The sequence below is a fragment of the Hypanus sabinus genome, chromosome 4, assembly GCF_030144855.1.
Source record: "Hypanus sabinus isolate sHypSab1 chromosome 4, sHypSab1.hap1, whole genome shotgun sequence".
NCBI classification, from domain to species: Eukaryota; Metazoa; Chordata; class Chondrichthyes; order Myliobatiformes; family Dasyatidae; genus Hypanus; species Hypanus sabinus.
Window position 1 is genome coordinate 128,994,340 of NC_082709.1, and position 14,942 is coordinate 129,009,281.

Below are 14,942 nucleotides of genomic sequence, written 5' to 3' on the forward strand. Positions count from 1 at the left end.
CGTTAGTCTCATGTGATAAATATTTCTCTGAGCAAATAAGTGGATTTACCTTGAAAAGATATTTGATGCAATGTTTGTACAGTGCCCATATACATCGTCAGTGTGGGCTTGGAAGATGCAAATCAAATTGCTGAGGCAGAGCAAGATTGGAGACCAGAAAGTAGGCCTTGGTTTAGCACAACAGATTTGTTGAAGGGTTGAAGGTGGTAATCTTTAGACCCATTTATTTAATGACACCGCTTCAATGGTTAGTCATATCCTACCATGAAGGTAGATGTCATGAAGCAAAGTTCCTGGATGAATAGAAGATCATTTTGCTGTTCGTGTTCTCATAATCAGATGGGTGAGTCATATTGTGGATCTAAATCTTGTTTTGGGGCCTTCCTCATCCTTTGAATAAATCATAAGTGTAGGTTGTATGGAGCAGAATCTGTGACAATGGAGAAGAGGATAGATCTGCGAAAGCTTTAACATACGTTGTGACCAGCTCCAGCAGATGATCAAGATGAGGCACCAGAAAAGATTGTGTTGACCCTGCAATAATGAGTTACCTCATTCCATTTGATGCAGATGATGTAGACTTTATGTACAGCTAATTGCATTTTGCATCTTTAACCACAGTCAGATCTAAGCAAAATAATAATCCAACCTATCTATTAATCTTTGGGTAATCACTGGGAGAGGTTTAAATCGTGCATGTTGAAAATTGCTGTGTTGAAATTTGCATCTGAAATTTCACAAGTTACAACCAGGAGTCAAAGTGGTGTTTGTATCACTTTGTCATACATGAAGTTGAAACCCAGATATTCCACTCCTCACTTCAAATATGTAACATTTCAAAAGATGTCCTGCTGAGAGGCTTGTGTGGTGCAGTGAAGAGCAACTTCTTGTAGAAAGTCAAACGTAACGTTTAGAAGGACTGACAGTGTCGGAGACCTTTGAGACCTGTTTCACTCCATTCTTGTCTTCTGGCACTTTGATTGCTAGTTGTTCCAAGGATGGAAAATAAGCTTCGGAATGGCATTGAGGGAAAAGCTAGAAATACTATTGAAGCAGAGAGGGGAAAAAGGGTTTTGTGATAAAGAAACATGTCAGGGCAACCCAGACTATGGTGCCATAAGATTGAAAAGATTGTGAAAAGAGGCTTTAAAATAATGATTTGTATTATGTGGTCAGAGTTAGTAGTTAATGCCAATCATATTTGCCTATAAGAAGGTCATGGTGACCTTGAACTATCACAAAGAAAGTAAAGAAAGAACTTCCTCTGTGTGATTAGGTGTGATATTCATGGATGTCAATCCCATCATGAAGAAATGACAGTATATTTCTCATTACTTGTAATGTCACTTGGAGGACAACTTGATTTTCCAGGTAGCAGAGGTTTTGATTTATGGAGCTGATTTCAAAGAAACCTTGGTAACTTGCTTGACTGAATCTAACAGACGGCTTGCTATGCAGCCAGTTAATGTCATGATTTGGGTGCTAATCAAGTCGTCTAAATTGTCCAGGTTATGATTAAGTTTCTTCTTTTGATCACAGTCTTGATTTGTGCCTTGCTGATGCCTTGGGATTTACAGGGTCAGTCACAGAGTGCTGAATGCCTAGCCTCTGATCACTCCTCAAAATGACAGTATTTATGTGGATAGTTCAACTACGATTTGTTGAACAAAGTTTTCATGACAAGTTGTTAACATTGATTTGGTAATTAAGTTAATACTGACTACAAAAATCCTAATGGGATTTCAGTCATAGTCATAGAATATTATAGCACAGAAACCGGCCCTTCAACCCATCTAGTGCATGCCAATCTATTAAACTACCTAATTCCATCAACCTGCACAAGGACCATAGCCCTCCATATACCTACCGTCTGTATATTTATCCAAATTTCTCTTAAATGTTGAAATTGAACCCATATCCTTCTGCTTCACTGGCAGCTCATTCCACACTCTCACCACCTTGTGAGTGAAGGAAGTTCCCCTCATTTTCCCTTTAAACATTTCACCTTTCACCCTTAGCTCATGATTTCTAGTTCTTGTCTCACCCAACCACAGTTTGCGTTTATCCCTCATAATTTTGTATGCCTCTATCAAATCTCCCTTCATTCTCCTATGCTGTCAGGAACAAAGTCCTAACCTATTCATCCTTTCCCAAGAACACAGGTCCTCAAATCCTGACAACATCTTTGCCTTTAATTTTTATTTACATATTTTCTGTAGGTAGCTGACTAGAGTACACTATACTCCAAATTGGGCCTTACCAACATCTTAATACAGCTTTAACCTAACTCCTGTACTCAATAATTTATGAAGTCAATGTGTCAAAAGCTCTCTTTATGACCTGAAACAAGGCTTAGCTTGTTTCTCCCCCACCCCTTTCCTGTTAGGTACCTGTGAAAGTGAAATGAATCTGTTTATAATAAGATACAAAGTTATCATTCTGAATTACATTTCAGCTGGCCATCTACAATACATTAATCACAACTCAATATGGTTTTTTGTTCCAGTAGCATTTCCCCAAGGAAGGATGTTTTAATGGTATCCTTAATGCATCCTTAAAGATCAAATGACATGGGAGCAGAATTAGTCCATTTGGCCCATCGAGTCTGTTCCACCATTCAATCATGGCTGATCCTTTCTCACCCTCCTCAGCCCGACTTTTCCCCATAACATTTGATGCCGTGTCTAATCAAGAACCTACCAAGTACTGCCTTAAGTACACCCAACGACCCGGTCTCCACAGCTGCTTGTGGTAACAAATTCCACACATTCACCACCCTCTGGCTAAAAAGATTTCTCTGAATCTCTGTTTTAAATAGACGCCTCTCTGTCCTGAGGCTGTGCCCTCTTGTCTTAGACTTGCCCACCAAGGGAAACATCCTTTGCACATCTTCTCTGTCTAGGCCTTTCAACATTCGAAAGGTTTGAATGAGATCCCCTTCATCCTTCTAAGTTCCAGCAAGTACAGACCCAGAGCTATCAGATGTCCCTCATATGATAACCCTATCATTCCCGAAATCATCTTTGTGAACCTCCTCTGAACCCTCTCCAATGCCAGCATGTCTTTTCATGGATGAGGAGCCTAAAACTGTTCACAATACCTGAGGCCTCACCAGCACCTTATAAATCCTCAGCATCACATCCCTGCTCTTGTACTCTAGACCTCTTGAAATTAATGCGAACATTGCATTTGCCTTCTTCACCACTGATTCTACCTGCAAGTTAACCTTTAGGGTGTTCTGCACAAGGGCTTCCAAATCCCTTTACATCTCAGATTTTTGGATTTAGAAAATATTTAGAAAATAGTCCGCACATTTATTTCTGCTACCAAAGTGCATGACCATGCAATTTCCAACATTGTATTTCATTTGCCAGTCTCTTACCCATTCTCCTAATCTGCCTAATTCCTTCAGCAGCCTACCTGTTTCCTCAACGTACCTGTCCCTCCACCAATCTTCAACAACTGCCTCTACGATCTCTACCACTACATCTTTCAGAACCCTAGAGTGCAGTTCATCTGGTCTAGGTGACTTATGTACCCTTAGGTCTTTCAACTTTATAAGCACCTTCTCTCATGTAATGCTAATTGCACTCATTTCTCTTCCCTCACGCCCATCAACATCTGGCACATTGTTTGTGTTTTCCACAGTGAAGACTGATGCAAAATACTCACTTAGTTCATCTGCCATCTCCTTGTCCCCTGTTACTATTTCTCTGGCCTCATTTTCTAGCAGTCCCATATCCACTCACAATTCTCTTTTAGTTTTACATAATTGAAAAAGCTTTTACTATCCACTCTGATATTGTTTGCTAGCTTGTTTTCATATTTGATCTTTTCCCTTCTAATGATTTTTTATTTGTCCTCTGTAGCATTTTAATAGCTTTTCAATCCTCTGTCCACCCACTAATTTTTGCTTTGTTGTATGCCTCCTCTTTTGCTTTTGCATTAGTTTTGACTTGTCAGCCATGGTTGTACTATTTTGCCATTTTAGTATGTTTTTGGATTACATCTATCCTGTACCTTCCTCATTTATTTTCCAGAAACTCACATCATTGCTGCTCTGCTGTCATCTCTGCCAGCATCTCGTTCCAATTTACATTGGCCAGCTCTTCTCTCATATCACAATAATTTTCTTTACTCCATTCAAAGACTGCTACGTCAGACATTACTTACTCCCTATCAGATTTCAAGTTGAACTCAATCATATTGTGATCATTGCCTCCTAAGGGTTCTTTATCTAAAACTCCCTAATCACCTCTGGTTCATTACATCAACACTCAATCCAGAATAGCTGATACCCTAGCTGGCTCAACAACAAACTGCTCTAAACAGCCATCTCTTAGGCATTCAGCAAGCTCATTCTCCTGAGATCCATTTCCATCCTGATTTTCCCAAGCGACTTGCATGTTGAAATCTCCCATGACTATAATAACATTGTCCTTTAGACTTGCCTTTTTGTATTTCCTTTTGTGATCTGTGACCCACATCCTAGCTACTGTTGGGAGGCCTGTATATAACTTCCATCAGAGTCCTTTTACCCTTGCAGTTTCTTAACTCAACCCACAAGAATTCAACATCTTCTGATCTTATATTGCATCTTTCTACTGATTTGATTTCAGCATTCTTTACCAGCAGAGTTACAATACTCCCTCTGCCTACCTTCCTATCCCTCTGATACAACGTGTAACCTTGGACATTTAGCTCCCAACTACAACCATCCTTCAGCCATGATCCAGCGATAGCCGCAACAACTATGACAATCTGTAATAGTGCAACAAGATCATCCACCTTTTTTCTTATGCTCTGTGCATTAAGATATATTAAAATGTGTTTACTAGGAAAACACAAGCCTTTACACTTCACTACCTTAGACCCTTTGTTAAGACCGGCTAAGCATTTTTTAACGTAAAAACCTGAATCTGTGTAAAATAAGCCCTTAAGTCACACCGCAGGTAACCTCTTTGGATTACTGGAAAACTCATTTCTCTTTCAGCTTGTCGAGCAATGTAATTGGTGGAAATGTACGTAATTCACAGCCACTGACATTGAGTTGTGGTTCCGTTTAAGAGGTTGGTCTGATGTGATGACACAATTACGTAAATTACTTTTACTGTGCTTTGATTATAATGTTTGAATTGTAATAAATGAGTTGCTACGGTTTACCTTCAACAGAAAATGCCTCCGCCATTTTTATTTGTGAAAACCTGCATTGCCTTGTTTATTTCGGGTCAGAAGGGATGGAATAGTGCAAAGTCAATTTTAATTCGAAGTGGAATTTGCAATTTCAATAAATTATGACCAGCAGAATTTTACCTTAAAATTAGTGCCTCTGTTACATGAGAGAACCAGTGTCAGGTAAAGATGGGCTTGTTATTCTCCCAATGTCATGTGTCTATTGAGGAGAAGGCAGCAAGTACAGGCCCCATCAAATGCTCCTCATACATTATCTCTTTCATGTCCAGGGCCATTCTCATAAACTTCCTGGACCTGCTCCTTACCGGGACATCCTTTCTTAAATAAAGGGGGCCTATAACTGATCAGCATATTCCATGCAGTCTGTTGAATATATTGTAAATTCTCAGCATTAATGAATGCTAACATTGCACTTACCTTCCTTACCACTGACTCAATCGGGAAGTTAATAGCTGCAAACCTGGCCACAAAACCATCAATTCCATTATTCAGAGCATTAGTGTACAAGGTGACCCAACACTGATTTCCACGGAACACCACTAGTCACCAACAGGCCCCTTTTATTCCCTGTCTTTGCCTTCAATCAGCCACTCTTCTATCCATGCTAACATCTTTCCTATTCTACCATAGGCCTTATTTTGTCTAGCAGTCTCAGGTGTGGCACCTTGTCAAAGGCTATATCTTTATGGGCCGTTAGAAAGGCTCAAAGAAAGGGAAGTTGTAAATGTAGATGGTAGTCGTAAGGTACAGAGAGATATCAATATGTGGGTGAAATAGTTTGGAAAGTGTAAATGGAGACAATCCAGACAAATTGGAGGTGATGCATTTTGGGAGCATGAATGAGGCTTAAGCATTACCTTTATGTGATTCTCAAGAGTTAGCTTTTGCATTGGTGGGTCTTGAGAGACAGTGAAGTGCATTTTGATAAATCCAAGTTTGTGGATGGAAAAAAACGTGATTCTAATTTCACTTGGAGTAAGTCAAGTTGAGAGCAGGCAGTGTTATCTGAGCACCCTTATTAATTCATGGGATGTCTAAAATGATATAATTTCAAGACAAAGCACTGGTGAGATTACCAAGGAAGCCTGGGGGATCAATTGCAGGGATGTGTTGGAGATGATTTTCAGTGAAACCAACTGATTTTTTTTTGCCTTTGAATTGAATTGATTTATACACAATGTATATCAGGCATGTTGTTAACCAATACACATCAATTTTTTATTCATTTCTACTGTGAACTTAGGTGTTAAGTTTTCTTTTGTCTGTTATGATTCTGCAAAGGATTTTGGAATGCCTCTCTGTATTGGATGTGCATAATAAATGCCAGCTCCTTTACGTTGTCATTTGATGATGAGGCATGATTACTCTTTTGAGGGACAATTGAAGATTATTGCAATATTTTGAAGAAAATTAGGGGAATTCTTCTAGTATTCTTGAAATGTTACCCTTTAATTAACATGGATAAAACAGATTGGTCACTATTGAATTATAATTGGTGAAAACCATAGTAGCTTTACTTTACCTATGTACATTCCAACAGTAACTTAACATTTCAAAACTTCTTTTTTGCTTGGAAAAGGCTCAAGGTTGAGAAAGATCTGATAAATGAAATTATTTTTAAGAACTGCTGTAACATACAATTGTTCTGAATTTGAGAGAGATTAATGGTCGAGCTCTATTTCAAGAAAGATTCAGTAAAATTGCCAGAAGCTGTCAATGCTTTGGGACCCTCCCCATTTATATTGCATATTGGGTTCCGAATGTATTTTTTAATGTACCTAAAACTTTTTTATCTACTGTGAATAATTTCTATGCCATAAGTTGGCAGGAGCCTGCACTCTGAAGCTTCTGGTACCGGGGTGCTATATTTTTCCAGATCCACCATTGAAAGAGAAAACATGTTGGAGCTTCTTGAAGCCATGTTATTGGAATTATTAAGCTAAGTTGTGATGTAAAGCTATGTTGTTGTCTCGCAATAGAATCTGGAATTCCCTTGGGATGAATACTGTATTCTGACAGCCTGCATTCCTTTTTTTGATGTTTGTTGGCCATATTGTGTACACATCATTATGCTCTTGTAAAATTTTCATGTTTACCTTCATTAATCTTTTGCACAAACTTTGAAGATTGCAAGGTGCTCTCTAATACACTTTATAATTTGCTTTAAGGCTCTTTTTCCTTACCAATTTTATGGTTGAGTAATGATTTAGAAAGTTCATTGGTTTCTAATTTTGTAGACAACAGCATTAAGTGAGAATTGTGCTCAGAACTTTTTTTTTTACAATGTGTAAGCCTATGAGAGAGATTAAGAAGGATAAATAATTGTACAAGGAGAGAATGCCCATTGCTATGGGCACCATGGGTAGTTTAGTGGTTAGCACGATGATGCTATAACAGCTCAGTGCGTTGGAGTTCGGAGTTCAATCCTCTGTAGGGAGTTTGTATGTCCTCTCCATGGAATACTTAGGTTATGTCTGGGTGCTTCGGTTACATCGACAGTCCAAAAATATGTAGCTTAGTAGGCTAATTGGTCATGGTAAATTGTCCCATGATGAGGTAAGGGTTAAATCAGAGTTTGCTAGGCCAGCACAGCTCAAAGGGCTGTAAAGGTCTGTTCTGCACTGTAACACTAAATAAATAAGATATATAAATGTCAGTGTTTTCAGGCAGTTCCTTGTGGTCAGCTTGAGCATTGTGTCCAGCCATGGGGTTCCCTGTTTCTAACCTTTGCTGTATCATGGAAAACGATTCACAGTTAGTTTTTCCAAAAGTGGATAATTGTTTAAGTTTGAAAATAGCCTCATCACTTATGTACATCCATTTGATTTTTTTCACAGAAAATCCAGTCTGATTTGACAAGTCACGAGATTAGTTTGGAGGAGATGAAGAAAAGGATCCAAAGTCCTGATGTCGTCGGTCAGAGCAAGTCTGCTGGAAGAGTCCTATCACAAGTTGACATAGCACAGGTGATATTCCATTGATGCTAGCATTCTGCATGTTGGTGTAAAGTTCATCGACACTGCTTGATTTATTCCAAACTCAAACCAATATGCATTTTGAAAGTAGGGGTATGAACGATTCTTTGGAGAATTAATGTACAATTCTTCAAAGTAATTTTTTTGGAAATAATGCTTTCCTCAGTGAGATTGATTAGTACATCACTACATTATTTTAATTTAAGTCAACCTTTGGCACGTGAAGACTGACAAAAAGAGTACACCTGCTTTGATGCTCAGTAGCTATTCATTTTCAAATTTTTCTTCAGCCTCTCATTTAGAAATATGCATATCACTGCAAAATTCATTGTCTTGCTCAGTTAACTACCATTTTATTATCTCTTGTCTGAAGGCTTAGGTCATACACTATTACCTCCAGTCTTGCACCTTAAACTTAAGCTCATCCAAAATCTCCTGCTTGTGTCAGAACTCACACCAGGTTCCATTCATCCAGGGGTTCCCAACCTACGGTCCATGGTCCCCTTGCTATTGGCCCCTAGCATAATAAAGGTTGAGAACCCTGCATTACCTTGTGCTTTCCAATGCTAGAATGCAAGGAAAAGGGAGCAGGTGTAGACTAGTCAGCCCCACCATTTGTTATGTCATAGCTCTTCTCTCCAAGGTCTCAACTCTTTGCCAGTTCCCAATGTGCCTTCATTTCCTGTTCTTTCAAAAATGTAACTACTTTTTCTTTAAGCATTTCCTGTAAACTTGCCTGTGCAGCCTCCAGGGTAGAGAATTTCAGAGAAATTACTATGCAACTCTCTTTTCACTTGTAAATTTGTCCTTTTGTTTGAGACAAACACACTAGAGGTAACATCTCAACATTCACCCTACCATTCTACCAAATGATCATAGATACTCAGGCTGCATCCACACCACACTGGATAAATCCGTAACCAAAGTTTTTTCTCTTCGTTTTGACACTCTGTCCATACTGAAATGGTGTTTTTGTCCCTCGAAACCAGAGCTTTTCAGAAACGCTCTCTAAAGTGTGTAATTTTGAAAATGCCACTTGGGCAGATCAGTGTGGACGGGGTAACCGGAGAAATCTGAAAATGCTGTCAGACGGCAGCGCAACATTTCATTGTTTTCTTGAACGCAACCGAACAATTTCAGAACAGATGGCAGCGAGTCTGAAGCCAGAAGAGTTAGAAATGTACTCACCAAATGCTTTGACCCATAACTTACTGAATAAATAAGTATACTCACTTTGCCCTGTTTTCTGTCCTTGCTTGTATGAAGATGGTTTACCTATTTATGCAAGTACTTCTCTGACAATAGAAGTGTAACAGCCTAATGTAACATCTTATGGAAATACAAGATAATACTGATGCACTCACAAAATGCTGGTGGAGCTAACCTTTCGGTTAGTCCTGACGAAGGGTCTCAGCCTGAAACGTCGACAGTGCTTCTCCTGTAGATGCTGCCTGGCCTGCTGTGTTCCACCAACATTTTGTGTGTTGTTGTTTGAATTTCCAGCATCTGCAGATTTCCTCGTGTTTGCTCTTTTAATACTGATGCAGACATGTTTTACACATTTCACAAGGTGCTTTATTAATGCAACTGAGTTTGTCGGTTTTTCAATGTTCAATGTCAGCCGGTTCATACTGTCCATGAACTCCCTGTCGATTGCTTCCATACGTTCCAGTATTTGTGTTTTTTTTTACTTTTAAGTCCTCATGCTTGAGAGCCAGCAGCTACCTGTTGTTTAAGTTTTTCTAGTCTGTAACTGCACAAATACACACTTTCACGGTGAAATTCGACACCAAACACATTGCTTGTTTTCGGTAGATGTGTCCTGCGCATGCGCAGTAGGAGGAGATTCATTGAAATCTCCATTTCAATGTGGACAGAGATATTTTTAAAAACGCATAGTGTGGACACATATCGTTTTTACGCAAAACCGGCATTTTCAGAATTATCCAGTCTAGTGTGGATGTAGCCTCAGTGGCCACTTTGTTTGTTACAACTGTACACCTACTTGTGAATGCAAATCATATGGCAGCAGCTCAATGCATAAAGAAATGTAGACATAGTCAATAAGTTCATTTGTTCAAACCAAACATCAGAATGGGGAAGAAATGTGATCTAAGCAACTTTGACTGTGGAATGATTGTTGGTGCCAGGTGGCGTGATCATTCAGAAACTGATGATCTCTAGAGTTTACAAAATAGTGTGAAAAACAAATATCCAGTCAATGGCAATTCTGTAAGCAAAACTGCCTTGTTAATGAGGGAGTTCAGATGAGAATGGTCAGACTGTCAGGAAGGTGAGAGTAACTCAAATCACCACATGTTGCAACAATGGTGTGCAAAAAAGCATCTCTGAATGCACATGTTGAACCTTGAAGTGGATGGGCAACAGCAGCAGGAGACCACAAAGATGTACTCAGTGACCGCTTTGTTAGTTACAGTGGTCACTAAGTGTATGTTTTAATCATCCCTCTTTGATCTTCCAAACAGTAAAAAATACCAATATAAATTTTTGTCAGCTTGTTCATAGCACAACCTCTCTTTAGCATAGAGAATATTTCCTGGTCTGTCTCCACTGACAGTGTATCCATTTTTAAATAATGACCAAAGATACTCACATATTGTGAGCCTCACCAGTTCCATGCAGAATTGTAATAATACTTCTCTATCTATAAATCCCAACCCTCTTACAATGAAAGTGGATAAGCTAATTACCTTCCAATCTACTTCCTGCATTTACTTACTTTTTATCCATCATGCTCAAGTCATTTGGATTGCTCACTACTTCTCTGTTTTGCAAACTTCCTCCATTTGGATGATAGTCTGCCTTTTATTTCCCCCTCATTCTTTCCTATATTCAACTTCATTTCCCTGATTTTTACACACTCAGGGAAGATGTTAATATCTTGTTGTAGGTTCCAGGTATCTTCATTGCAGCATATATCTTTTTGTCATGAGCAAACTTGGATACCTTGCACACTGCCCTTCCTGTAATTCATGAATTAAGGTAAGAACTTACTGAACTGATCATGTGACATTGCAATTATTATATTGTCCCAGCCTGAAAAAGACACATTCGGAACACAGAGCTAAGTTCCATGGTGTCTGCACTGTCTTGGTGCCAAATGAAGTGAATACCATCTGTATGTACTTGAAGTCTCTCTGTGCTCAGGTGTCTGGCTCTGAAATGCAACTACATGTCAGCTCCCACCACTACCTGGCAGCACATTCCAGGCACTTGCAATTGTCAGTGTAAGAAAACATTCCCACTCTCACTTTAAAGCTATGTCAAAGTTAAGATATTTGCAGCTTCGGAAAGAAACTCTGACAAGCTCCTGGTCTATCAGATCTCCCCTCACATTCTGTTGTCCCAGAGAACACAAAGCAAACTTGACCAACCTTTGCAACTAGCTAAATGCTTTTTAATCCAGGCACATCCTGGTAAACTCTCCCTACATCTTCTCTGAAGCCTCCACACCCATCCTACAATGGAGTGATCAGAACTGAACATTGTACTCCAACTGAAGTCCAACCACACTTTAATACAGCTGACTCGACTATAAGATATCCCATCCTCGGGCATTGATGACACATTTCCTTCAATGCTGTGAGCTTATGTGCAATCTTAGCTTGATGACCTGTCAGCCAACAACAAGTTCAAAAATTCTTACCTTGATGATCAAATTGATTTATGTCTTGTCATATTAACCATCGATTGCACTATAATAGATTACTGCACCTCTCTGATTCTTGCTTCTGCTCCATCACAGATTTCCTCCTGTCAGATATTGGTTATTATATCTTCATGGCCATGGCCCAAAGAGTGGAATTTTCTGTCATTAGCTTTGTGCAACTCTTTGCATCTTTCATCTTTGACCTTTTACTGAGATACATTATTGGATACTCTGGGACACATGTAACCTGGGGTCATAGTGTGCTTTGGGTCTCTCAGCATCAGACACCCTCACCTAGGGTTGAACAGGCCCCAGCTTGTGACCTGTATTTAGTATACCTGTGTAATATTCCTTTCCAACATTGGATGTCAAATTTGGTCAAACCATGCTTCATGAGGCACCTTTGGGCATCTTTCTGATGGGCACGATGTAAATGCAAGGCATTGTTTATTATAAATAATAACCCGAGAGAGCAAAATAAAGAAGATTTTTAGAGTGGAAAATAATTTATGAAAAATTGGAAGGATCATGGTTCATTCAAAATACTTAGACTGGCTTAATGTGTATTGTGATTACATGGTGAGAAAATGTGAAGTCTTGAGCTTTTTATGATGATCATCATCTTGTCACTTCAAATCGAAAATCATTCACAGCCTGATGTAAATGAGAGACCTATTTCTCTTGTGCAGTTCTCTTGTGATTTCACAGTTTACAGATGATTATGTCCAAGGTGGCTCAGTGGCAGACATGAAATGGAAAGATGCAGTGCTAGCATTTTTCTATACACCAGTTGCTTTGGAATGCTTGTCATTTCAAATACAAAGTAGATAATTTAGGCTGATAACTTTTTTTTGTAAATTGGCCAGAGAAGATTTCTGAATGATAACTTTGGTTTTACACATTGCTGAAAAACATAAATGGTCACTAAATAAACATAAATAAAATGAACATTGAAGTGCAATTTTGATCTTTAGTATTGGTCAGTTACATCTTATTAAGAGAGCTATGATATCTGGGAGCTGCCAAATGCAATCATGTTATGCTTAGTATTCCATCAGATCCCAAATGTACTGCTCTGATTTTTAAAAAATATATATTGGAATATCAAGAAAACCTGTGCTTCTGCAAATTCAGAATTTAGATTTAATTTAGATTAATGTTTGAACTTTCATGTTATACTTGGGCTGGAATAAAAGCTGAAGGTCATCTCACTTTGTGCTCTGAAGTCATAAGTTTAAATTACTTCAAGTTTTAATTGTCATTCAACCATAAATGAATACTCATGAATACAGTCAAACGAGACAGCATTACTATGGAGTCAAGGTGCTAAACACACATTACCAACAGTCACACACAAGAACACATTCATGGAATAAAAGAATCCTGATGAGCCCCCCCCCCCACCACGACACCACAGCCTGATGCCCAGTCCTCGCACTTACAAGTCAACAAACCCATATAGAAAATCAGTAAAATACAACAACACAAAATATACATATATGTAGTCCAGAACAACCAGCCCACTGGGATCATCTGTCAACCCACCCGATGTCTGCTAGGCAACAATGCAGCTTTGAGGCCCAGTCCTTGCATATACAGACACATATAGAATACTAGTAAAAATACAACAATGCAAAATATACATGTATGTAGTCCATATCTTCCAATTCACGGAGATTGCCTCTCGACTGACCCTGATGCTTGCTGGGTGATACCACAGCTTAGAGGACCAGCCCTTCCATACACAGACACATAAAGAATATTAGTAAAAAGCAAACAGACATATATATGTGAATATAGTCGAGACCCTTCAATCGACCACAAATGCACTGCACCGCTCCTGGTAGAATATAGTGGCGTGGATGCCTCTCCCCGGCCAACAACTCCACGGCTTGAAGTCCGAGTCCATTGAGTGTCACCAAAACAAAATCGGACGACTGCAACAGAGCTTGTCTTCTGAGTAAAAACCTAGGAGGGCAGTGCTGCCACACCACACTGACCCCGGTGAAGCGCAAAGATTTTGTCTTCTCAGTCCACCAGCTACAAACAGGCAACACCGTGGCCTCAGGCCAAATTCACGTTACACTGAGGCCAGGGAGTTTCCCATTTCCCTATATCACTTTCCCTGTTTGTCGATTGATTGATGTACTTCTGAATGCAGGAAAATTATCAGTTTTTATCTGCAATCATTTGTAGCAAAGGATAGGTCAAAGACCTTGAATCAACACAGTCTAAATATTAATATGAAAATGTCTTTTTGCTTAATGTGAGCAGGTTATCATTTCTTCTAATGGCAGACCAATGTTCATAGAAAATGTTTAGTGATTATGAAAGTAATCAAGATTTAATTCCACACTCAATCAGATTGCATGTCATCAGACCATAAGACATAAAATCACAATTAGGCCTTTTGGCCTAGCAAGTCTTCTCCACCATTCCATTTTAGCTGATTTATCAGTCCTCTCAAACCTTTTCTCCTGCCTTCTCCCCATATCCTTTGATGCCCTGACAAATCTTCTGCAGTTTCCTACAGTTTCTCAGCACGACCTGCTTTTCCACCTGTCTCTGTACTGTCTGCTAACTTGGCCACAAAGCTATCAATTTCACCATCCTAATTATTGATATATAACTTGAAAGGAAGTGGTCCCAACTCAGATCCCTGTGGAACAACGCTAGGCACCGGCAGCCAACGAGCTAAGGCCCCCTTTATTCCCGCTCTTTGTCTCCTGTTAATCAGCCAATTTTCTGTCCAAGCTAGTGTCTTTCCTGTAAGACCATGATCTTTTATCTTATTAAAAAACCTTATGTGCGCTACTTTGTCAAAGACCTTCTGAAAATCCACATAAACTACATCCACTGACTCTACTTTGTCTATTCCGCCAGTTATTTCCTCACAGAATTCCAGCAGATTTGTGAGGAAATATTTTTAGTTGCTTTCTGTTGGTTTTTAAATACTTCCCAATCCCCTAACTTTTCTCTAATGTTTGCTGTATTATATGCCCTTTCTTACTTTTATGCCATCTTTGACATCCTTTGTCAGCCACAGATTTTTCATACTCCCAACGGAATACTTCTTCATCTTTGGGATGTATCTTTCCTGCGTC

The 14,942-nt window shown here is 39.2% G+C and overlaps 1 protein-coding gene across 10 annotated transcripts in view; it reads left to right on the forward strand.

Annotated features, from left to right (window-relative positions):
- Positions 1 to 14,942, forward strand: part of dmd (dystrophin) — a 1,939,431-nt gene that overhangs the window by 884,773 nt on the left and 1,039,716 nt on the right. For all 10 annotated transcript variants that reach the window (XM_059968142.1, XM_059968139.1, XM_059968147.1 and 7 more), the window contains one exon: positions 8,031 to 8,159. In XM_059968142.1, the coding sequence (XP_059824125.1) occupies positions 8,031 to 8,159 (129 nt within the window). The remainder of the gene's footprint in view (positions 1 to 8,030; positions 8,160 to 14,942) is intronic.